At 25.9% G+C, this 27,563-nt stretch overlaps 2 protein-coding genes across 2 annotated transcripts; both read right to left on the bottom strand.

The window, feature by feature from the left end:
• Nucleotides 1-565: 565 nt before the first annotated feature.
• On the bottom strand, nucleotides 566-1,985 carry MKS88_004896 (uncharacterized protein; the record flags this gene model as incomplete). Its single annotated transcript, XM_067218110.1, has 4 exons — nucleotides 566-1,176; nucleotides 1,422-1,592; nucleotides 1,746-1,805; nucleotides 1,898-1,985. The coding sequence occupies 4 exons, from the start codon at nucleotides 1,983-1,985 to the stop codon at nucleotides 566-568; spliced, it is 930 nt and encodes a 309-aa protein (XP_067071276.1).
• A 1,866-nt stretch (nucleotides 1,986-3,851) lies between these two features.
• Nucleotides 3,852-27,235, bottom strand: MKS88_004895 (dynein-related AAA-type ATPase; the record flags this gene model as incomplete). The annotated part of the gene is made up of 4 exons (XM_067218109.1): nucleotides 3,852-13,216; nucleotides 13,325-20,031; nucleotides 20,129-26,977; nucleotides 27,225-27,235. The coding sequence occupies 4 exons, from the start codon at nucleotides 27,233-27,235 to the stop codon at nucleotides 3,852-3,854; spliced, it is 22,932 nt and encodes a 7,643-aa protein (XP_067071275.1).
• Nucleotides 27,236-27,563: the final 328 nt, after the last annotated feature.

Raw genomic sequence — 27,563 nt, 5'->3', positions numbered from 1 at the left:
AACAATTATTTTTCTCACCTCTTATAGTTTCAATCATCTAATGAAGAATTACATAACTTAACCACTAGCTAAGGTATGAAAAGGCAACACTTTTATATGGCATGAATACTCGACTTTTTATTAGTCATTTTTTATAATTTTTGATAATGGTAGAAAATAATTAAATATAAGTTATAAGAAAAAATAAAGATAAAAAAAATAAAAATAATAAAAATAATAAAAATTATAAAAATAAAAAGTAAGTACACTTCAGTGTAATATTTTATCACAAATTCATCGAAGGGTCATTTGAAATGTGTTTCTTTCCTTGTTGAATAATAACATTTAGAAACTTAAACATGAGACACTGTACTTAAGGAACGCGTGTGCTATATGTAAGTTTATACACATTTTACTTATGCAATTTGTATGTAATAATTTGAACGAATGGCATGCAAAGTATATAAAGGTGGGGGAAAACTTCATTCATTCGTTTATTTATATACTTTTTGTTTGATTATCTGTCAGTATTCCTGTCAGTCTACTTACCTTTTTGTTTACATTTTCTTTTCTTTAATTCTTTCTTTTAAAAATGAACAATTATAATAAGAAAAGTAAAAATATAAGACAAATAAAGAAAATAAGAAGCGTTTTTCGGATTACAGAATAAATCTGCATTTTGTATAGACATATCTACTTGGTTGCTACATAAAACATATTTTCTTTTTTTTTCTTTATATTCTATTAGTTGAAGAGGATCACATGTACAAGCCCAAGGATAATCTGTGTTACGAGCACCAAAAATCATGTAAAACGATCCCAAATTTCCAACTTCGTAATGTTCACTAGAATTATCTTTTCCGCCTAGAAACATATTTTCTTTTGATGAAATAAAAGAATTCAATTGCATATAAGAATTGGTGTTTTGATTTTTTGCTATTTCCATTCCTTCATTATTATTCTCATTATAATTACCATTACTATTATTATTATACAAATCGTCGTTTGCCGTATTTTGTTTTTTATCTTGTTGCATGCTCTTAATTTGGTCTGAATATATTTTGTTCATATTATTATAGTTAAAAATTCCTACGAATGAGGTTATTTTATCTATAAAACTTTCAGATTTTTTAGGTTTATCATTCGAAATAGGTTCATTCTGTTTATTGTTTTTATTTGTTACATTATTTGGGGGTTCTGACATGAAGGGAAAAAAAAAAATATAAGAAAATTAAACAGAACTTATTAATAACAAAAATAAATTTAAATAAATTCTAATGATACTAATTACAAAAGCGTAATGCAAAACGAAATGTTATTTAATTGCAGCTGCTTTATGTTTTCGGAAAAAAATCTATCATCGTGTACATATATGTATACGTGCGTGTATATACGCATGGGTGTTTATGTGTATATACACGTACGCTTTTATTTGTGTTTACCAATTGCCTCCTTTTTGTCGTAAGAAACAAAATCACTTGCTATGCAGTGGAATTTTTTATACATCTCCACATGATCAGTGTCTTTTTTTATAAAGTCCTTTAAAATTTCTAATTCTAATTTTTTCATTTCCTTTAATTTTTTTATTGCTTGCTCAGAAACACCAATTTCGTCTGTAAAAAGTTAAACATGTTGAACATAAGTATATATATATATATATATTTATTTATTTATACATATATGCAAATATATATTCCTTAAACAATGAATATGAGTGTAAGTATATAAGAGCAACGGTATATGCAATCTATCCAAGCTAAAATTACGAAATCGTTGTACACCTTCACTATGAGGTATAATCCTGTTCTGAACACCTTTTAAATTACCTAAAGAAAAGGAAAAAAAAAAAAAAAAAAAAAAAAAATATACATATATATTTGTGTAACTCATTAAAAACGCTGAGCCATAGACGCGAAACATTTTGCGCAATTGCTTTCACTTATTTTGTTACCAAAAATTAAGTAATTCAATATTAAAAGATTTAATTTCATTTTCAAAATTAACATTTAATGAAACATTTCAGTGGTTATTTTCTGTTAAAATTTTGCTTATTCATTTTTTTTTTTTCATATTTTAAAAAAATTTTAAATAAATGGAAATTTTGTAGAAAATATATTCTCGAAAATTTTCTCCTCAAATACATTTAATATAACTGTTTTGTTCTTGTTTCCATATACATGTATATGTGGTCATATATATATGCGTAAAATGCAAATGTATATGTGTGAATATATAAGCGCAAATATATACATGTAGTTATACACATACATTTATACACATATTTATGCACATAAATTTATACAAATGTATATATGCATGTATTTATATAAAAGTAAATATGTCTTTTCTTTTCTCTTTTAATGAGTGATAACAAAAATGTTTAAAAATTTATAGAACAAAACTTGTTTTCTCAAATGATAAATGAGCTAGAATACTTAAAAAAAGTTCGAACACGCACACTTTTTTGCATGTTTTTTTTATTTTTTTTTTGGTGAAAATTTTGTTGTATATATTTTTCATATATTATTTTTGTCTATACAAAACGAAATTTCTTTTTTCTTTTTTTTCATCCATTACAATTATATATATATATATATATATATTAAATTTTAATAATACATGTTTATGGATATATGCGAACGATTATAAGATAAAACTAAATAAAGTAACATATTAAAGCAGTAACAACAACAGAACAAATCTTGAATTTTTTTAAAATTTCTTAAACCAACATATTTATTATATTGATATATGGACACAAAAATTTTCTTTTTGTTTTCGTTATTACTTTTAAATTATTAATTTACATTGAAAAATAAATGTTGACTATAATTCCGCTTAACAATGCATTTATGGTTTGCTTATATATGAGTATAAATATATATGTATAAATATATGTGTATATTTCTTTTTTTTTATTTTGGAATCGTATATTTTGGGGAAGTATTAAAAAAATTTGAAAAAAACAAAAAAACGTAGTAACATGAAATTTAAATTTTTTGCTAATATAAGTAATTTTTATTTAAAAAAAAAAAAAAATATAGAATATTACTTTTTAAAATTTAACACAGATATTTGGGAAATTTTAGTAATATATATATCTACTGGGGAAAAAAAAAATGATATGATCAATAAAAATTCGTTTAATTTAAAACCCTTGAACTGATTTTGTTAATTTTAAAAAATTTTTTTTTTTATAATTTTGGTTGTAGTTCGAACAATGTATAAATAAAAGAATAGACAAATATGTACGAGAACACGAATATTTACATGCGTATATGTAACATATATAATGTATATGAAATAAAATATTGAAAGTGTTAAATGCCACAAAAAAAGTATAAATTGTATACATAAAAAAGGTATATTCTTTTCAAACATATCTAATTACACATACTAAATTTTTAAAAAGTTCAAATGTGTTTAAAATATCCTGAACATATTTTACTATCATAATTGTTCATTAAAAAAAAAAAATAATAATATTAAAATGTAAAAAAAATTTTACACGTAAAACTATTCAAAATATATAGAATCTTTCAGAATATATGAGTTTACGATATATGTGTATATATAGGTATATATATATCTACATATGTAGTTTTGTAACCGTATTTCCTCAATTGACATAAAAACTGCTCAATTTTTGTTTGTCTTTTTTCCGCATTTGTGTAAATTTTTATCCTTAAATTGTTTCGCATGCAGTACACATATATATACGTACATACATACAAACATAAAAACATGAACATATATATATATATGTATGTACACGTGCATATTCGCCCGTACTGCAACCCCCCTTTTGCGTTATATTTAGTCAAATTTTCAAAATGGCATGAGCTTTTTACGTAATTATTTACGCTTTTCATTTATTTGTTATTGAGTAATTGAAACCATTGCCTTATTATGTCACAAGTGAGTGCGGGTATATTATTAATATCATTCACCACTACAAAATATGGAAATGGAAAATCGTGGAGGTATGGAATAATTTCCAATTTGTTATTTTTATAAAATGTTTGTTTTAAATTAAATATAGACTGTGCTTTATTATTCGATAGTTGTGTATCAATAATCATCAGAACAGGAATAAAATTATTTTGGATACATTTGAAAATTTCAGCTTTAACTGAGTTCTTATTAAATCTCCCGTCACTTATTATAAGCATTAAATGACTAATTGTACTTTTAGAATTATTATACGTATGCGTATTTTTAAAAATATAATTACATATTTTTAATGCATTTAGCATTGCAGTATCAAAAGAATTTTGAGTATCATGATTAAATTGAAAATGATGTAATATTTTTAAAAAATCTTGTTTGTTTAAACTGTTGGTCATTGAACATACAATATTAGTTGAATCAATTGTTTCATTTTCTCCAAATGAACAAATGCCTATTTTTCCTACGTTTAATTTTTCAAAAGCCTTAGCAACTAAAAATATAGTATTTAAAGTCATTTTCTGAATATTATTTATTTTCATACTTTTAGTATTATCTATTGCAATTAATATATTATAGTCTCTTTTATTTAGTTTTGTTTTTCTTTTCCATATTTTATTATTTCGAAAATCACTTGCAAAATAATTTACTAATTTTTTTATGTTTAATTTTTTCCCTGATTTATAATCTCCTTCATATTTATTTCTGACCGTTGGTTCTAGTATAATTTTTAACTGTTCACACAATTGACTCGATATAGTTTCCGTTTCGTTAATAATTTGGTCATAAATTTGTTCATATTTTGCGTTAAAATTGGTATTTTCAAGTATATTCTCTTTTGTCTTTTTCTTTTTCTCCACTTGTTCATAACTATTTTTTAACGTGTATTCTCTATCAAAAACTTTTGTGTTTTTATACACCTTAAAATAATTAATATTGACAATATTTTCATTCTCTCCCTGTTCCTTCTCTTTTTCTTCATTATCGTAATATTGCTCTAATATGGGGTTACTACCGTCTTCCTTTTCAACGTTACAGTCTCCTGGAAATAGTTCACTCGTGTTATCATCATCATTTGCATTGATATCCGTAGCAGCTGAAGCAGATGAAGCAACGGCATCTTCTTCCTTATTAGTGAAATATCTTTCTCCTTGAACTTTATCTTGAGAAACACTTCCTGATGATATAATGCTACTTGCTTCATCGTCGTAGTCACTATTTTGGTCCATGTCTTCTTTTACATCCTCCACTTCTTTTTTGTCATATATTACTGTATTTGCATTTAATTCATTTAAGTTTCTATTTAATTTGTTCAATTCTTGTTCATTTTTCTGTTTTTTCTTATGCTCTTCTTTAGTATCCACTTCTCTATTTTCTTCTTCCGTATTAATCAAATTTTGTTCGTGCATTTCATCTAAGGGGTAATTTTCTTTGTAGTTAACATTGTTTTTATTAACATCATCATATGATGTTATTTCATTTTTAACTATGTTTTCCTCTTCCTTATATATATTGAAATCTTCACAACTCTGCCTTTTTTTTTCTTCTTTTAGTTTTTCATCTTCTTTAGAAGCTTCTTTATCATTACTAGACATATCTTTTTTCTGTTCCAAATTACATAACTGCTTATTAATCTTTTCTATAAAATTTGTAATGTCAATAGAATTTTCCATATATATATTGTACTTGTCAACTGAAAATGAAAATTCATGTGAATTGGAAGAATTTTCTCCATTACTATTTCCCCTTTCTGCGTAATTTTGCTTATCCATATAATTCATATTATCACAATTTTCAAATGAATTATTATTACTACTATGTTGCATAGTTTCATCAAAATTGTTCAACGTGTTATTCATTTTGTTTTCATTTTTTTCAATTTCCTCCTGTTCAATTGTGGAGTTATTCTGTTCACAATTTTTTGTTAATCTATCTCTCACTTCTATACTACTGTGCTCGTCGGATTGTTCCCGCTTACTTTCGTACAAACTTCTCTTTTCGGTAAAGTTATTCGTTTTTTCATTATCATTTTGCATTTTATTTTTATGTTCATTTTCATCTTCCATTTTACTGTTTTCCTCAATATGGGCTTCACTATGGCTTCCCATTTTGCTATCATCATCCTTGTCCTTATTTTCGCTTTCCACTTCAGCATCATTTCCATCATTTTCACTCGGTTCTTCCTTTTCATATGACGTATTACCAGCTTCTTCTATAATGATATGCTCATCTTTTTTCATTTCGTCCATTTTCCCAGTGTGCATTTTATCATCTCCCTTGTTACATTCTTCATTATTTTGCATTTCATTCTCATGCTCCTTCTCACTTTCTCCTTGATCTGTATTATTTATTTCATCTTTTTCTTCGTCATCTTGCACATTATTATTACTACTACTTCTTTCATTTTCTTTTCCCTTTTCATTCTGTCCGTTAATCACGTCTTCTCCTTGCGGTTCCTGTTGCTCTGCTCCCAGGTTCCCCTGTTCCTCTGCTTGCCTATTTTTGAAACCTCCTTTATTTTCATCATTTTTTTTTCTTTCAAAATCATAGTCGTTCTCTTCCGACTGATCATGTTCATATATATCATCCGAATTCTTAATGCAATCATCTTCTATAACAGTTTGTTCCTTATTACCTAGATCATTTGGGATATTATTTTCACTATCATTTCCTTCGTTCATCTTACTTTTATGGATATCTTCTTCTTTGGAAGCATTCTTGAGCTCTTCTGTTTTATCTTCATCTACATAATCATCCAAATCGCTTTCATTACTTATGAACGACTTTTCACTGTAGCTTTTTGAGAAATCACTTGATTCTATTTCAAAACTGGAATCAAAGTTGAAACTGAAATCGTCGTTATTATTATCACTATTGTTATTATTAATGCCGCTTTCATTTTCTTCATTATAACTATTATCATTCTTTTGGGTCAAACTGTTATCGAAATGGCTAGGTTGTTCGCTAGCATTTTGTTCAAAATTCATCAAATCACAGTTATCATTTTGCTTCATTTTTTCCAAATTATCCATATCCAATTCATCATTTTTATTCATATTAATTTTGTCTTTTTCTAAACTGTTCTCGCTTTCTTCAATTTTGTCTTTTTCTTTCAACTCGTTTTCGCTACTCATCTGTTCGTGATCATGTTCATGTTCAAACGTATCTTCTTTTTCACCACTGTTAAGGTCATTATATGAGTCCTTCTTTCCCTCTTTCTCCTCATACCCTTCTCTTTTTTGATCTTCCCCTTTGTTGACATTATTGTTTAGATCATTGTGTTTTAAATTATCCATCCAATCATTAGTACATTCACTTTTATTAAAATTTTTACTATTATGTTTTTCAAAAACATCATCAATATTTTCTTCTACGTTGATTTCATTTTCATCTTTATTATTATTACTGTTATCATCTGTAGTATTGCGATTCCCCTCTTCCTCATATTCCCCCTTCATGTCAACTTTGTCTTTATTATTATCTTCATTTTTTTGTCCTTCATTTTTTTCGTTATTTTCCATATTGAAATTATTTTGCTCATTCTCTAATTTATTTTTATTCCTATTGTCAAACTCATTCGTGGTATCATTTAGTTCCTTTTCACGAAATTTTTTAAAATTGTAAGTCGACTCAATAGCTTCTTCATTAAAATCATTCTCATCCTGACTAAAATTATTTTCGTCCTCATTATAAATATTATCTATATCTTCATTATCAACTTCATGTGATATATTTTTAATTCCTTTTCCTTCCCCTAATCCTATACCTTTTAAAAAATCCACTTTGTGAAAAATATCTTTTTCTTTTTTATTTTTTATCATCTCCTCTTCATTAGCATCTTTCTTTTCTCTACACAATCCCTTCGTATATAACACTTTTAAAACTTTTAAAAAATATAAGGATATATTTGAAAAACCGATAAATATATCTACGAAATATAGAAATATGCACTTTACAATATAAAATAAATTTTTACTTAAGTAGTAAAATATTTGAACATTCTTCTGACGTTTTTCATCTTCTCTAAAGGGGAATAAATTATAAACGCTCAAGTACAATTTGATAATATTTTTCATTCCATATATTTCATTAATATTTTTGGCTTCCTGAAAATTCGGGTATTCTCTCTTATAAATTATGGATTTTTTATTAACAATGTCATTTATTAAATTGCAAATTTGATCATTTAAGCGTTCTATACATCTATATTCACAAAAGTGGTTGTTTTGTTCTACTACTACAGCTTTTGACTTAGAGCACATTTCGCCTATATCGCTACACTCAGTGCCCATTTCATTACGTAACGGAGCAAAACTACTTGTGCTGCTTATTTGGTTAAACAATTTGACAAATTTACTTATGTTCATGTATATTTTATTTTTAAAATAAGGAGCTATATTTAATGAAAATATTTCGTTCGAACTATTTTCTAGTTGCTTCATAATTTTATTAATATATTTCAAAAATTTTACATTCATTTTAAGATTAAAATTTGAAAGAGTTTTTGAAAAATCTTCTATACATTTAATATGATTCATATTTTTAAAATATCTGAACAGTCTAAATTCGTTTGAGCTGTATATAATGTATATAATTTTATAAACACAAAACAATATACTTTTAAAAAGGGAGCTTTCTGACAACTGTTCATAGAAAATACTCAAGATCTGTAGTAAGCTACTCTTCACAATATTACATTTTAATAATAATTTTTCAAAAATGTGTATACTTACAGATATATAATTTAATTTATATTTCTTTTCATATAACAAGGTTGTTATCATTAAATAATAGAACATAAAATGGTTATAGAATGTACTAATTTCTTTTCTCAAACTAAAATATTCATAATTAATAGAATTAAAAATATAATATAGCATTTCATCATTTATGATATCTTCATGTATATTAATAGATTTTATATATATAGTTAAATAAAGTATTTTATAATTCTTATCCTCATTACTTTTTAATATATCATTTATTTTATCAAAAAAAAGAAAATTGCAAATTTTTTTACTTTTTATATTTCTTTTTAAATCGTATTCCACCTTTATGATATCTTCCTTCACTCTATTTTGTTGAATCTCCTTTGTTTCATCCTCTATGTGCACATTGTGTTCTATCATGTAGAGTAAACAATTTTTTAATTCGTCCATAATTTCTTCACACGATGAATATTGTAATATATAAAAAATCTTATCCATCTCATTATCATAAAAAGTTATGTGCTCTCTGAATATGTTGGAAAAAAAATCGAAGCTATTAAAATTATACATCACAGGTACATTTAATTTTTTCATTATAAAATGCTTAAGTATGTAGGTCCATCTCTTCTTTTGATTAATGGTAGCGTTGACACACTGAACTTTTAAAATATTTTTTATTTCACTCACATAATTATTTGATAAATCTTCAAAGCTGTAATAGCCATCCAGATTTGTTAGAAAATCTGTTAGGTTAATTTTTTTTTTCAGTTTATTTCTTAAATTTAAAAAAGATGATTTTAATTCATTTATCTCTATATAGATGTAATGTGCTTCTTCGTCAACTGTGGATATATTGCTCCCCTTTTCATTTTCTCCTTTCACTTTCTTGTCATCACCAACATTGACAAGGGGAAAACTAGATAACGGGTTAATATCGAGCTCATTTTTTGTTTCTTCGTTGTCTTGCTCTGATTCTGAAAAATAGGATGAACTTGCCTTTCTGCTTGCAGCCGATAAATCACTTGATTGATCCTCACCTGAGAATGCATTTTTTGTAGATGTATCACTTAAATCGTCCTCGTTATTGCTTCTCATGTCTATAGTATTAGTATGCGTTATGGTGTACCTATTTCTATATTTTTTCACTTCAGAGGTAAATAAAGAATGTTTATTTTCTATAATAAATTTATCCACGGTTATACTAATTTGTTGAAAATACAATTTTGTAAAGTACACTATTTTTTTTTTTAATTTGGTAATAGATGATTTGTATGCCTCTACATCTACAAGATCGATGTTAACATTCTGTAACGACTTTTTTAATTGTAAATCGAAATAATTCTTTGAAATTTGTATTTTTTTTTTTATTAACGGTAAATATATATGCATGTAATTATATACATTTAAAAAGACATTACTCATCATTTTCTCTTTTAAATTTTTTGAATGTTTAAATAATAGAGCAATGAAAAATATTATATTTAAACATATAGGATACACCCCAATCATAGAATCTCGCAAAAATATTATTAGCGATTCAAATGTTTTAATTATTTTTATTTTTGTTATGGTGTCATAATTAACATTCGTATTACAATCACAGCTGTTGTTTGGTCCATTAACATTCTCTTTTACTTTTTCTTTTTCTTTTTCTTTTTCATTTTTTTCTTTTTCTTTTTCGTTTTTTTCTTTTTCTTTTTCTTTTTCTTCTTCTTCTCTTTTATTTGCATCATTTGTATCATCATAACATAAGTAAAACAGATAGGAAAACAAATTTAAGGTCTTTTTTTTCACAATTTTAAGATTTAAATTTTTTCGAATATTTTTGATCTCTTTTAATTTGTGCAATCTAAAATATATTGTATATATTAGTAGCTCTTCTAATATATTATTATGCTTTATTAAATTATTCAAACGAGTCATTATTCTTTCTTCAAAATTTATGTAGTTATCATTTTTTAGTAAATTTACCAAGTTAAGCACATGTTCCAATTTTAAAATTATTTTCTCTATTTCGTTTTTTATATCACTTATTGGAATAGCTAAAATATTATCGATCGCATTTAAAATATTTAACACATTTAAATTATTGCTTTCATTATATATTATAATAAACTCCTTTTTTAAATTAACGAGGAAAAAACATAAGTCATTTAAAGCACTAAATATGTATTCCATAAAATTATAGTCCAACAAATGTATATATTTGTTTACATATACATGGTTTTTTTTTTTATTATTCAATAAAAATTCGGATATTTTCATTTTAAATTTTACAAATTTGTCATCTTTATATTTTGTCATGTCGCTAAATTTGTTAATCATACTTAGGGTGAAAATTAACAATTTATTTTCTTCGTTTTTTTGGTTCAACAAAAATGTAGCTCTGTTTTCCTCATACAGGTTTGAAGAAGATCCACAATTGCCGCTACTATCATTATTAGGATAGATACTTCTACCGTCTACAGTACTACTAATATTAGCACTACTATTCAACTTTATCAACATATCTATCAAGTGATTAATATTCTTTTTTACACTTTCTACATGACTTTTCTGCTTATTCTTACGACAAAATGCATCCCTTCTCTTAATCAGTTTTAAAACTTTATATATAATATTATTAAACAAACTTTCGTTTATGCATCCTTTGTCTTCTTCCTCTTCTTCTCTTGACACTGTCGAGTTTTTATTTTCACCCTTCATACTTTTATTATACTGCGTTTTTGAAAAAGAACTACTATTTTTTTGTAAGTTTTCGTCTTTTCTGTCTTTGTTACTATCATTATTAAGCATTGCGCTCGAAAATGGCGTCGAATCTCTGTTTTCGTTGTCTACATATTGTTGTATACCCTCACAAGGATAATAACTTGTCACATTACCATTGTTAGTATATGTTTCACTAGAAAAATACTGCTGAGAATAAAAAATGTCATCTAATTCTTTTTCAATATTTTTCTCTATGTAATCGTCCTCTTGCATAATGTAGGCACATTTTTCTTTTACTGCTGTATTTTTAAACTGCTCAATTTTATAAAATTCATTCATATTCGAACTATGATCTTGTTCATTATATATTACAATTTGTTTACATAATATTTTTAAACAATTTAAAAGAATTGAAAAATCGAAATCTTTGAAAATGTTCTTACTGCTCTGTAACATCCTTATCATGAAATCAAAATATTCCATGTCGTTTAATTTATTTTTATATTCCTCTTTTTTTAAATTAATAATTTTATTAAAATTAATGGGGAAATTTATATAATTGTATATATCCTTTTTAAACCTCCTTTTTGGCTGTTTTTCCTCATCTAATTTGTTAATGGCAAATGTTACATCATCGTCATCACCGTCATCATCAACATTATGGTTACTTTGTTCATAAAGGTTGTGCCTTTTTTCTCTTTTCCGTAAAATACGGAAGTTTATGTTATGGACAGAATGTACAAATGCACATAGCGAATGAGTAAGGGCATGAGAAAATTTTAGAATTAAGTTATATTTTTCTTTTATATGGTTTATAAAATCAAAACATGAGTTTATAAGTGAAAAACTGATAAAATTATTTGACTTAATTAATGCGGATAATATATGTTCAATGTTTCGGAAGGATAATATATTTTTCAAAAAATTTTTAAAATCGTTTTTTAATTTTGGGTACAATGTTTGAAAACTTTGTAAATTGTTTTTATTAATATACTGTGTGATAAGGTAATTACATTTTTTATTTTTTGTTCTACATTTGGCTGCTAAAATGTTTGAAATTTTGTGTCTCCTTTTTTTATTCATATTTTTTAATATTTTTGGTAGTAATGGCATATTTATATTCATTTTTTTCACTTGTTCATTCACATATTCTTTCTTTCGAAGTTTTACGAAATCGGAATAGGAAATTTCCTCAAACAGATTAATTTTTTCAATATACATGTTATGTTGAGAGCCCATATATATTTCTTCTTTAACCGATATATCAACATTTTTAAGATAATTTTTCATCTCCATTTTTTTACATATTTCCTTAACTTCTTTCCTAATTTCTGAACAAATTATATTTAAAAAATAATGAGACATATAAAAGGAACCTATTATGTATATAAAATCTTCGTCATCATATTTCTGCGTCAAATCAATAACAATCTTATTTTCAGGAAATAACATTTCTAAAATTTCATTCCACTTAGAAGTACCTATATTATTAATATTTTTACTTATGTGATTATATAATCGGCTAAACATATGACTTAATTCTTCTTTGTCTAATTTGTTTTTATTCTTCGCTAGAAGGTTGGCACATACCCTGTTCACATCCGTTTGGATATATCCACATGTGCTAGTGTGCATGTTCGCGTGTGTATTTGCATGTTCGTTTGTGTATGTACTTGTTCCATTTTTGCAGTGGTGCACTGTTTGGATCAGACCTTTATCACTTCTAATAAGACCATTTTTAAAGTTATTATTTGCACTGTCGCAATTATTATGATGGTCATCTCCAACGTCACTTGTCTTCAAAATTATATTTCTTTTTATCTGTATCTGTGAGACATATTCGTTATCATCATTTTCTAAGTTCCTTAGAACTATTTTAAAAAGAAGCAATAGAAAAACGGAAATGTACTTTTCCATTTTCCGCACATAAGTGCCTTCATTTTTCAGATCAAAAAAATATTTATATAATTCTAACATACGTAGTAGGGTCTCGAGTGAAGTTTTTTTCCTTCGCTCAAAAATAATAATGTTGTGTATCTCATAAATGGTAAACAGGATGTTCTTCTTCTCATCACATATAAGAGTATTTCCCGAATTGTTGTTTTTTATTATGTTCGAAAATATGGTAAAGATATGGAAAGCAAAATAATAGCACAACGAATTTTTGCTCCTAATATTTATGTAGTTTGTGTCTATTAAAAATACTGAATTATTAACTTCAAGCTGCTTACGTTTGTGGATAAATGGAATTTTTGTTACATAATCAAAGTAGTTCTTTTTTAAATTTTGAAATAAAAAATTGCACATGTTTAAATAGAATAAGGTTACTTTCTTTTTTTTCATTTCTTCGTATATATTTATAACTGAATCAAATATGGCTGTTTTATTAAAAATGGATGAACTTATATAAGAGTAATATTTACATATCGTATGATTTTGTATATTTTCCCTCATGTAAATGTTCTTAAATATTGTATACTCTTCATATGTAATGAAGTTATCTTTAATCTTTTCTAGCGCCCTTTCCTCTTCATACTCTCTATGATTAACTTTATTTGAATAATCCTCCAATGAATTATTATTATTATTATTATCATTTTGGTAATCCGCATATGAAATATTATTATTATTATTATTATTATTATTATTGTTATTGTCATTATTATTATTATCATTATTATTATTATTATTACTATTAGTATTACTATTATTATTTCTATTCTTACTACTATTATTACAGAATGAGGGCTCCATATTATCTGTTGGGGTTGCGAGCCTATTCAATGTTCTTTTCTTCAAAGACGTGTACTTGTTTACCGTTGGCGCGTTGTTAAAAGCCCATAAAAGAGTATTCTTCTTCTTTTTTAAAGTCCTCATTCTGTTCACGTTTTCCTTAGTATAACTATAATTCCTATCAAGTATCATGTAAACATTCATTAGTAATGCGTAAATAAGGTATAATACTTCTTCAATTGTAACAAAAATTAAGTTCAATCCAAACGCATTTAAATATTTTTTATCATCTATCTTTTTTTCTGCATATTCTAACATTCCATATGTTTCTTTTAATAAACTCAATACTTCAATTTTTTCTTCATATATAAATATAGTATTTTCCATATTTTCTAAATATATATATATTTGTTTTATAGCATCTTTTATATTTTCATTTAGGTCTTTTTTTGCATTATTTATGTACAAGTTTTTTTTTTCTTTTGTAAAATAGAAACTACAGTTATCCACAAATAAACAAGGATCCCAATGCTTTTTGGACTCACATTGTTGTCCATTTTCCAACGCATTTGAGTACTTCATGCACATATACAAATTTAACAAGTATATAAAGGAATTATATAAATATTTCAAGTTTATATTAAAAATGATAAATTGGTAGTAAAAAAAGAGGTTGTTACTTTCACACATAATATATTCGTTTGTTGAATAATTTGAAGTTGTATCATTACAATTACTGCTATTATTTATGTGATTTCTACTGGAAAAATTTTGCTCAAATATATTGTGTGCATTCATCTTCAATTTTCCACTTTGGTATATTACATTTTTTATAATTAATTTTTCTATACTTTTAATTTTTGAGTAATATGCCTTTTCATCATTTTGTAAATTTTTAAGGGCATGAGAAAAGGACTTGGTTTGTATGAGAAGTGCTTCCAACGTTTTATTAAATTTTTGTTCCTCCATCTTGCACAAAATGGAATCACTATTTATGCTCGCTTTATTTGGTACTAACTCATGATGCACAGGAAAATTCATAAAAATATGAAAATAGTTGTTTCTGTTTCTTATATATATAAAATAACTCACATAAATATTATTAACAATTTCAAAGATATTTTTAATCCATTTATTCTCAAAATGGATGTTTACATGCTTTACTTTGTTCTCTTGATCAAAATATATGGGTATGTTTTTCGTAATTTTGCTGTAATTTATGTCATTCCTTGTATGAGCAAAACTATTACATGAATCAGTATTCCTATTACCATTACTGTTATTAATAATATTATTACTGTTATTAATAATATTATTACTGTTATTAATAATATTATTACTGTTATTACTACTATCACTACTGTTATTACTATTATTATTACTGCCAATTTTATCATCGTAAACAACAGAACCTTCATCAAAATTTTCCCCTCTGTACATGCATCCAAACGAAGGTAAATTATCCTGAACATATAATTTTATTACATGCAAAAGTTTCATTAACTTAGAATTGATCTTCTTAAAATGGTTCCCCTTAGATGCTAATTTTACTGTGTCTCTTAGGAAAATAATTTTGCTGCATATATTTTTATATTTCAAATTGCATACTTCGTGAAATGTAAAATTATAAATAAACACATAATAATTAAACAAGTCCTCACCAACTAGTATACTATTCTGTTCTAACATTTTGAAGACAATTTTTTCTACAAAAATTAAAAATTTATTCATATGATGAAAAATGAAGCATTTTGTCCTCTTCCTATTATGCATATATCTTGAGAAATAACTGTAACTAACGTTATAATTTAAGAAGGCTTCAAAAAATGGTAAAACTTTTGAAAGTCCTACGTGAAAATTGTTTATAAGGTATTTTTTGGCAGCAAGTAAAGGCTTAAAGGAAATCCTTTTATTATTATTATTACTATTATTATTATTATTATTATTATTATCATTATTATTATTATCATTATTATTATTATCATTATTATAATTATTATTATTATTATTATTGCTGCTGCTGTTGTTCTCTTTCTTTATATCATGTCTTGACTTTTGTTCCCAAAAGGTATCATTACTACTTCGTTTAACGTTTACACAATTTTTGTTTATCTGATCGCACTTTGCAGATTTTTCGTTATATATAGCATTGTATATGTAATTTATTATTATATTAAAATAGACAAATTTTTTGCAAATAATTTTTCTAGTAACAAAATCAAGATACATTGCTGTTTCTATATCGTAGTAATCCCTACTTAAACTATCCCATTTAATAATTATTTTATTTTTAAGGTTTAACAGGTATTCATATCTGTAAAATATATCATAAAGAGAAAAATTCTGTATGAAGCAATACACTAAGTAACAAAATACTTTGTTTAGTTTCAATTTGTAGAAAGAACTAACCAATGTTATTTCTTTTAATATGTAAGCATATGTATTATTATTTCCACAGCTCTCATTAAATAGTACTGTTCCTTTATCATACAGCTTGTTAAAATTGTATATATAATTTATGAATATATGAAAATAAAAATAAATAAAATATTTGTACTGTATCTTGTGAACAAAATTACTACTGTTTATATTGCTTATTAGTGAATTTAATTGCTCCCTATTTTTTATAAATTTCCTTATTTTAATTTTTAGTCTATATACTACGTTAATTACACAGTTGTTAAGGTGGTCAAAAAATGGGTAGCATAATAGCTGTATTTCTCCATTTAATTTTGAAAATATGAGGCAGTAAAAATTTACAAAGGAGTTCATAAAAATAGGCTTCCATTGACCCAAATTTTTAAAACTCCTTCGGCTTCTGCTGCGAGTGCTGCGAATACTGTTCCTATTTCTTGCTAATAAGAAATTACTACATATGAATTCAATGTATTTATCTATATAATAAAAATTGTTTTCAAACTTATAGTTTAGTAATATTTGTAGGCTCTTTTTAAACGTATGATTCAATTTTGAGTTCTTCAAAATTTTCTTGGTTTCGTTTATTGTGTCTTCATCAAATATATATTCTATGATGTACGTAACGAGGGAAATAATTAAACAAAAGTATACTAAATCAACATTAAGCCTTACACCATGAGTAACATAAAAAGAATTGTAGCAATAATTTACATAGTCAAGTATTTTTGTGCAGTTCATTTTTATGCCGTCCTTTTTAATAAAAAGATCAACCAGAGGAACCGTTAAATAGCTACTACTACATCTGCTTCTATCACATATGCTAGCGTACTTTTTTCCCTTCCTTACATTTTTTAAAATGGATTTTATTAAATAGAAAAATATGTTATTTTTTTTAATCAAATTTACATAATCCTTTTCAATTTGTGTTTTATTTTGACCAGCAATATGAATCTCTTTTGCTAAATCATCACTACTGCTCTTATATTGAAAACTGTAACATAAATTTATCATATGAATATGAAAATTTTTGCTCCTCTTGGGATCATCATATGTATTAATTAAGACGTTATTGTTCTTACTATATTGAACACTGTCATTAATACTACTCATAAGATAGGAGTCTTTTGAACTGTTTATAAATGTATTTTCATATCTGAAGCGCTCTTCTTCACATACGGACATATGTACTTTACAAGGTTTATTGTTAGAGTTACATTTGGATTCAAATTTGCTTATACTATTAACGATGCTTGTACCTAATGGATGATGATAAAAATTTATTGCATTGTTCACATATTCATTCATATGTCCGAAATATATTTCATAACAACGATTTCGTAATGCCTTACTAATTTTATAATGCTCTTCTGAATTTAAAGTTAAAAAAATTTGAAAATTTTTGTGTGGTTTAATTTTTTTCTTTTTACCAAACTCGTGAAGTAGTATATAGCCATTTTCTTCAAAAAGACTATTTAGTCTATCTAACAAGGACGGAACAGAATGATGTAGATGTTTTAGCAACACCCAGTGTCCATATTTAATTGCCTTAATAAAGTTTCCTTCATTATATATATACACATTTTCGTTAATATGATTTTCATTTATAATTTTACACAAATATGTTATGTTAGAAAGGATATGAGCCATTTTGTTACATTCCTTTTTGCATATTTTTTTTATATTATTTATAAAACCTACATATTCGTTCTCGGCTATTTTCAAATTATATTTCTTATTTTTCAGAGCATTAATATAACGAAATGACAGATGATTAATTTTTTCCATTATGTTTATTTTAATTTGCTTCCTTTTTTTTTTATTTTTATTTTGTTCATCACTTTCGTGTGTGTCTACAATAGATGTGCCAGAATTTTCTCCATTTTCGCCATTTTTTGCATTTTCCTTTTTAGAGAAAAGGCTCGTATAAAATTTTCCTAAATTTTCTTTTTTGAAAACAATTTTTAAAAAGAGCTTGTTCAGTTTATATATTTTTTTTTCAAAATTTTTTATTGCATTGTTTCTACTATTGTGTTCATAACAACCAAATAAGTCAAATGTGTCAACATCATTTGTTAGCGAAAACTCAAATAATTTTTTCTGAAAAATTGATGATAATTTATAAACAAAAGAGGATTTTCCACAGTTATTTTGCCCATTCAATAAAATAGGAATATTAAGTTCTATTGCATAAAGACATTCATGAAGAATTTTTTCATCCTTTGCTAATATGTGTAAAGACAGCGTAAAATTACTACATAATGAAGCATTTGTATTCTTATGGCTGCCTTTTGTAATAAGTGAGTTCCTTTTATCGGGGGAAAAACAGGACATAACATGATCAGAAATTTCGCTAAAAGCAGAGCATAAAAAATTATAATTATCACTAGCATAGGTGGCTGCATTACAGCTATTGTAACTTCTATCATTACTGCCATTATTAGTATTACCATTGCCGTTACTATTCCTGTTACTACAATTTAATGAATTAATTAAGTTATCTCTTGTCGTCACTTCAGATAACTGATTTACAAAATCATCGTTACCGCTATAAATATTTGCTATAACACTTCGCACAATAGTCCTATCTTCGGTACAGGTCAATCTGCTGCATATAAGCATCTCACATATCATAACAAAATTACTACTAGCACTGTAATATTTCATAAATTTGCATATCCTTAAAATGTCTCTTAAATTCCAAACCCAACATTCACTTTCATTTAATAGCACATTGATTTTTTTTATTACAAAAATTATTTTTACAATTTTTTTTATTATATCCGAAGAAATAAAATTACCATATAGACTTTGAACAATGCACAAATAATCTTCTTCATTTAACTCTTCAAAATAGATTTTTGAAAATCTATTTAAAAAGGATTTTGGCAAACCTTTTCTTCCTCCTCCTTCTTTGTAAGGATTTTGACAACAGAACAATCGAAAATTTTCGTGGCACTTAACAATTTCATTCGTTTCAGGTATAAATATTTCTTTCCTATGATCTAATATAGAATTGATACCTTCTAACGTTTGCTGATTCGCTAGATTTATTTCGTCTATGAGTATCCAATATCCTTTCTTCATACATTCAATTAATTTCCCGTCCTTCCAAAAATAAGCAAACTTGGCCTTTTTCTCCACTGCAGTTTTTGCTTTTTCACGCTGCTCTGTCTGTGCTTTATCATACTGCTCTTCCTCTACTTCTTCACCCTGGACCCCGCATCTTAACTGCTTGCTGCTCTTCTCCTTTATAGGAAAATACGACCCTATGAAGTCGTAAATGTCTGTGCACTCAGACAAGTTTATACGAATTAATTTGTTGTTTGTTAACTTGGCCAGTATGTTTATTATACATGTCTTTCCAACACCTGGAGAGCCTTCAAGCAAAATTGAATTATTTAACTGCATTGCTCTAATAATTTTAAACAAATTTTTTTTAATATTTGGAGTTTTGAAAACAAAATTGGAACTTTGTGAAAGTTCATTTAAATCGTAACGTAGTCTTTTCTTAAATATGACGCGCAAATCGTTAATTCTTAAGTATTTTTTTTTAAATATAAAATTATACGTTTCCCTAAAAAAGTTCATACATTTTTTTTTTTTTTTTTCCATGCAATTTGTATTTAAAGGACGTACATAAATCTTCTAAATTTTTCATCAAAATGTTTTGTAAAATTTGTTTTGATTTCATATCTTCATTTCCATCAATTAGTATTAGACAGCCACTGTGATAGTAACTTCGTATGCAGTAGGCTTTTAATTTATTTGTTGAAATTTCTATCGTTTTATCCTTTTTCTTTTTAATATATAATTGTTTTTTATTATTTATATATATATTCATAAAGGTCGTCCACTTAATTGCGTCTCTATTGGAAAGAGTGAAACGTAATGATGAGGAGGAGGATGACAATGATGATAATGACAAGGCTCTGTTTTCAGTTATTTGCTGAAATAAACTACAGAGACACCTAGCAATATGTTGCTTAATATATATTTTCTTTTTTTTTTCTGTAAAATTCAACTGTTTCATAATTAAGAAGTAAAAATCTTCCGATTTGTATGAACACGTTTCAACAAAAATTTCAGTAAATCTATTTTTCAAAGTTTGAGAAATCTCCTTTTTTCCAAAATCACCACAAGGATTCATAGTACCTATAAATGAAAAATTATCGTGTGCTTTTAAATTTTTAATATTCTTTCCTCCTTTTTCTGTTAGTAACAAAGTCCTATCATATTCTAATACAGAATTAAATCTTTCAAGCACAGAAGATTCAACTAATGATATTTCATCCATTAAAAATATATCACCCTTTTTTAAAGAAGATACCAAAATACCATCAAACCATGTGAAAACCGATTTTAAATTGTTTATAGACCTTTCCATTTTTATCAATTTTCTCTTAATATTTTCATTTAAATTATACCTTTTTTGTAAATAAAGATTAAATATTAAAAAATCCTCCTTTTTTATATCTGTAATTTTTTCATGTATGATACCACTTAAAAACATTGAAGCAAATTGGTCTTGATAATTTTGGGTAATTTCATTATATAATTCAATACAATTTTTTTTTAATTTTTCATAATCTTCTTTTTTATTTTGTACTAATTTTAAACTACCAATAATATCATACACATCTGTACTTTCATTGCAATTTAAAACATTTAATTTTATATTCTTTACAAAACTTAATAATTCGCAACATGTCGTTTTTCCACATCCAGTTTCTCCTATTAGTAATGCCGACTCCTTGTTCTTGAAACATTTTAGTAGCAAGCAAATTATCCTGCTCATGTTTTTTCCGAAATGGATGTTCTTTAGGTATTCAAACCGTTTCAAGTTATCACATTTGAGGTACTCATCATATTTGTAGGGCTTTTCACATATGCTACTCTCATCATTTTCTTCTTCCTGATCATCATTTTTTCCCTGGTCCCCGCTTCTTAACCCCAGGGAGGAGTGCGTCCCTCGGGCCATCCTGTTATCCTCACTCAATGATTTGCTTTGCACATTTTGCAGATTATTTATGGAAGAAATTTTTTTAAAAAAAATATCCTTCAAATTTTTAACGTCTTGGTCGTTTTCATAATTTACTATCAGTTCTTCTTCCTTTTTTAAAAAATTTTTACTTAAAATATCCTTAACAGTTTGTTTATCTTTCTCATTTCTTAATTTTTCTGCAATGATGTAATAGCCATGTAAACACGCTTCTGTGTTAGTATTCGGGTATCTATTCCCCCATTTAATTAAATCTCTTAATGTCATAAGATTATCATTAAAATAGTTATAATTAGATTTCACATTTCTTAGTTCGGTAAATACTTGTATCATTTTTTTTGAAATATTAGGAGATATAGCACATCTTCTATGTAAAATTATTTCTAATTCTTCAACTTCAAAATCATTTATATAAAATTCAATAAATCTACTTCTAAACGCTTTGGATAACTCTTTCCTACCAATATACTTATTACTATTAGCTGGATTTTGAGTTGCAAATAGCATGAAATCTTTGTGCGCTTTAACGTAGCATTTTAATTCAGGAATATATATTTCTTTATTATCATCTAGAATTCTATTTAATGATTCTAATACTTCTGAAGGTGCTAAATTTAATTCATCTAAAACTACCCAATAACCATTCCTTACTGCTTTTACAAATATTCCTTCTTCAAAAATTAAGTTTCCATTATTTTTGTCATTAACAAATTGACCATAATATTCATTTATATCTGTGTTCATATGGTTATTAATTCTAATAAATTTATGTCCTGTTATATCTGCAAAAAATTTTACCAAAGATGTTTTTCCAACTGATGTATTTCCTTCTAGCAATATTGGTGTTTTTATTCCACTTAAACATAACGCTAATTTTTTTATATTTTCCTTCACATTTTTTGTTATTATAAAATTTGATAAAATGCTTTTTAAATCTACTTCTTCATTTCCACATAATATCCAGCTATTTTCTATGCAAGCATATTTTTCCATTTCATTAGTATTCCTAATTACCACATTACTGCTATTATTACTATTACAATTGCTTTTATATTTGGTACTATTACTGTTATTATTACCTTTATTCTTGTTACTATTATTATTATTATTACCTTTATTATTGCTACTGTTACTAGATCTGCTATTAGAACATATCGTTGTGCTTGCGCTATGCGTACTGGCACTGCTTTCTTCTATTCCCTTCTTTTTATTATACCATTTGTACAGGTAGTAATTCTCTAAAATGGTATAATTTATAATTCCATTTTTCTCAATATGCATAACATCATTATTGCAATTTTGAGCTTTATTCTGTTTAGGATACTTAAAATATTTGTTGAATATATTTTCTATAATTTTCTGGTTATATAAATTGACACAGCTTAAAAAATTGCAGATAAATCCATGATAAACAGCTACATAAAGTGATAAAGGCTTAAATTTTCTCTTATGCACGTGAACGGCATAGTTAATTGCTCTCACTAAATTTCTCGTAGAAAAAGATATGGGTTTATTGTCTTGGCTATTCATATTTTTTAGACTTTCTTTTTTAATTTCTAAATAACAATTCGTAATATTTTTTATCAGAACAGTATCGCATGTAATTTCTTTTAAAAGATGTTTAACAATCATTTCGATATCTTCATACTCTAAAATTTCATCAACAAATATTTCCGTAAATTTGTTTCTAATAATTGGGGGTAATTCCCTTTTTCCTGATGAAATGGTACTATTATATAAGTCAATGTTAACGTTATCTATCATATCTGCATCTATAGAAGAATCATTGTTATAACTGTTACTTCCCTTGTCGTGGATACCTCTGCCACTGATACCTCTATCTCTATTTGCATTCCCTGACTCAGCCATATTTTTTTCTGTTTTTTTTTTTTTCATACTAGGAATGATAGGTGGATTCATGCAAGCAAATAATCGGAAATTTTTGTGAATTTTGATCTGCTCATTTCCCTTTTCTACAACTTCGAAATGTTTATTCGACAGGTCCATTAAGCCCTGTAGTCTCTGTAATATTTCTGTTTGTGCTAAATTTATTTCATCAAGTAAAATCCAGTGGCCATTTTTAATGCAGTCAATTAAAATACCATCATGAAATTTAAATATTAATTCGTTCGCATTTTGGCTACATTCTTCTTCCTCCACTATACACGTTACAGGATCTTTATTGTTCTTTCCCTTCTCTCTTTCAGCTTTATCATCTAAATTGCACGCTTCATCGTTATCCTTATAACAAATTTTTTCTCCTTCAACATGGTTTTCACACTTTTTAAAAAATTTTTCAAAATTGTAATTTAAAGCATAGTGGTTTTTTATTTTGTTCATTCTCCCTTTATTCAAATTACAGTTATTGGTACACCAAAAATTAATAATGTTTTTACAGTTTCTCTGAAAGGTTTTGCATTTTTTTATTATTTTCATATCAAATAATTTGGTGTTATTTTTAAAATTTGTTATAACACATTTTACATAATTGTAGCAGGTATTTAAAAAGGTCAAAAATTTTTTCTCACTTAATATAATACTTAATTTTATATAAAAAACATCTAACTCCTTTTCATGTATGTAACAACTTATTTTATGATTTAACTTTTTGAACTCTTCAAAGAGTTCATTAGTTTTAACACTTATATTGAAGGGGTAATAATTACCGATAAGGTCTGAAGCCTCTGACTGTTCACTAAAAACAAAAACATGTAATTTCGTTTCAAAAATTTTTGAAATGTAATCTACTAAAGCCGTTTTTCCAACTCCTGTATCACCAATTAATAATATACTTTCCTTGTTATACACTCCTTCAATTATTTCGTATAATATAGATTTATGAACAGATGTCAATATGAAGGAATAATTGCTTATTTTTTCATAATTAAAAACAACTTTTGGATAATTATTTTCTAATGATTCATTAAATTCATCAATATATCTATCAAGTGAATAAGACTTTATATTTGTCATTACATCTTTTTCATTTAATTCAAATATATTAACTAATTTAGTAAAAAAAATAGACCTCAAATGAATATTTGGTATGTGTGATATTAATATAGATTTACATATTTGAAATAGGAATATCTTCATTTTTTCACTTTCATACATAAAAATTTTTTTCTTATTTATTCTCTTAACAATTTTTATTAAATCATGTAGGTTAATATTTCTTAATATATGATATTTCTGCAATGACGTTTTCATTATGCTGTAACATTTTAATAGCACATTTTTGTAGTTATCATGAACACTACTTTTAAGCTTTTTAAATAATATTTCTTTTATTTCTCGTCGACTATAATTTCCAATATATACACTGTGCCATTTGTTGAACAAATTTGTCAGATTATTAGGTCTGTGGTTCATTCTTATCACTTCGCCTATGTCTCTATTACTATAATTTAGGTGGTTGCTCCTTGCCCATTTCTCATCACAACTGCTGCCACTGCTACTACCACTACTAATGTGGCTTCCTTCCCTTGTACCGTTTACCTCATCCATTTCTGTGTTACCTTCATCCACAGTGTTTTCCTCATTTGAAATGCTCTCACTGTTATTATAATTATCACTGTTAACAGTTATCGTTGAAAATAACCTAAAATTTTTGTGAGGATATATGTATTCCCCCTTTTCTGATAGGTATATGTGTCCCTTACTAGTTAACTCATGCAGCTTTTCTATCACGCTATTAGAGATATTATTAATATTTTCAAAAACTACCCAATTACCACTTTTCATAGCCTTTGCTAATATACCGTATTTAAATTCAAAACATTTTTCATTACTTTCCCATAATCCTAAAATAGATTTAGAATCCGATACATCATCTAAATATAAGCTTATAATATTTTCTTCCTTTTGATCTTCATTTTGATATAATTTCTCAAATATATATTTTATTAAAGACGTTTTACCTGAACCTTGATTTCCTATTAAAATTGTTGGCTTTTTATTATAAACATTTATTATTAACTCTTTAATTAACCTTTTTAGTCTTTCTGTTATAATAAAGTTGCTTCCAGTTTTTAACGAGTTTATATTTTTTCTTGATTTTAAACGAAATATTGGGTATAATACTGATTCAGCATGCACATAAAATTTAATAATATTATTCTCTTCTATATTATTATGAAATTTTTCTATGTACAAATAATTCAAATCTTGCACGTTGTAATTATACCTTAATAGTGTGTCATATATATTGTAAGTACTTCTTTGCTTCATCTTCCTATTTATGGAACATTTATAAAAAGTTGAACACTTTTTTTCATCTGAGCGGATGGCTGAGTTATTTTTATTCTCATTCTTCACTTTGTAAGCACATTTTTGGTAGTTCTTTTTGTTTCTACCATTTTCCTCCAACATATAGCACAATCTGTTGTGTTCAAAGCTAATGCTTCTTCTTCTAACACTAACATTCCTGTTAATTCCATAATAATTTAAATAAATTAAATAAATTAAAGACTCAAAAAATGGGTTTTTTTTCTTCTTACAATTTAGAATTTCTGGTAACAAGTTCAAATACATTTTTTCAAGTATATTATTTGTACTTAAATAATAGTAAATTAGCAAAATTTTACTACAATAGATGTGATATATACCCCATTTACAAGCATGATCATTTCGTTCTTTTACATATTTTATTACTACCCCTTTGAAATAATTGTAGCATTGTAATGAATTAGGAAGCACATCTTTGAAAAAATAATCTATGCTGTTTTTATAAAATAATTCCTTACTGAACAATATGCTGTTCATGCATATCATACAAAAATAAATTTCTATGTCTACACGGAATTTTTTAATAAGGTTAAATATGGGTAATTCCGGGGGAATCTTTCTATATGAATTTTTGAAATTCTCTACATTTTTTTCTGCTTCTGTAACTTCTATGTTATGTGCTCTTCTTAATTTTCCTGAGCGTTCGTCATTACTAACATCATGTGTACGTTTGGAATGTTTTTGTTCTACAATAGAGAAATTATACGTAGACAAAAATAGTATTTCTTGAAATATTTGATTAATAATTGATATCATTAAAAAGTTAAAAAACTTTAACGAAATTTTCAATAAGCTTGGTTCAAACAAAGTCAATATTATAGTCTGTGTTATCATTAAATCTCTTTTCTGTTTATTCTCAAACGCGTGAGAGTGCCTTAATATGATGCATTTTGTTGTTCCATTAGTTTTATTATTTTCTGCACTAGTTACCATAGTAGTATCAATACATATCTTCCGTTTATTTGGCTTTTCCTGATTTGGAATAATACCATTGTTAGTATTTCCGAAATATAGACTTTTGTTTAAAGTCACGATTTTTTTTTTATTAAATTGAGTAGAGTATAATTTATAATGAAAATATTTACTCAATATACAACAATTTTTATAAATATATTTAACATATTTACACTGAGAGAGTGTTGATCTCCTTCTTATTTTTCGTTTTATTATCAACTGCTCTATTTCATTTAATTCGCTACAAAATTTTTTTTTTTTTTTTTGCACATACGTTGATTTTTTCTCTTTCTTATTTCACTTATTATTTCTGTACACCACATTAAAATAGTTTTACTCTCTGTATTCTTCATTTTTTTAAAAAAGGTTTAAGATAGGTTAAATGTACACTAATATAATGCTTAAAAATAAATTTTTTATAAATTGAGCTTATATAATGAATATCTTGAAAAATGAATAACTGTGTTAGCACACTTGATGTGTGTTACTTTGTTTCCATTTTTAAAATTTTTGGTTGTACGTACAAGTGCTGTATTATTTATTAACTAATTCGTTGTTTTTGTAAGCTGAATAATTTTAGTGGCTTAATAATATATATAAGTTTGATAAATTATTCGTCTGACAATATATTTATTAATTTTCTGATAAAAATATTTATCAACTTATTCGCTTAAGTTAAGATTCTGGGTGAAATTTTCAACTAGAGATAAAAATTGATACCACTTCTGCATAGGCGATTAAGCTGATCACATGGATATATTCAAATAAACATTACACTTAAGAATAATTCAATCTAGTCCCTATAATAACATATTATGAAACAAATG

Source organism: Plasmodium brasilianum, chromosome 13 (assembly GCF_023973825.1).
Source record: "Plasmodium brasilianum strain Bolivian I chromosome 13, whole genome shotgun sequence".
In the NCBI taxonomy this organism is placed as follows: Eukaryota; Apicomplexa; class Aconoidasida; order Haemosporida; family Plasmodiidae; genus Plasmodium; species Plasmodium brasilianum.
Note: the sequence above shows the minus strand (reverse complement) of the source record. Positions and strands in the feature narration are given on the sequence as shown.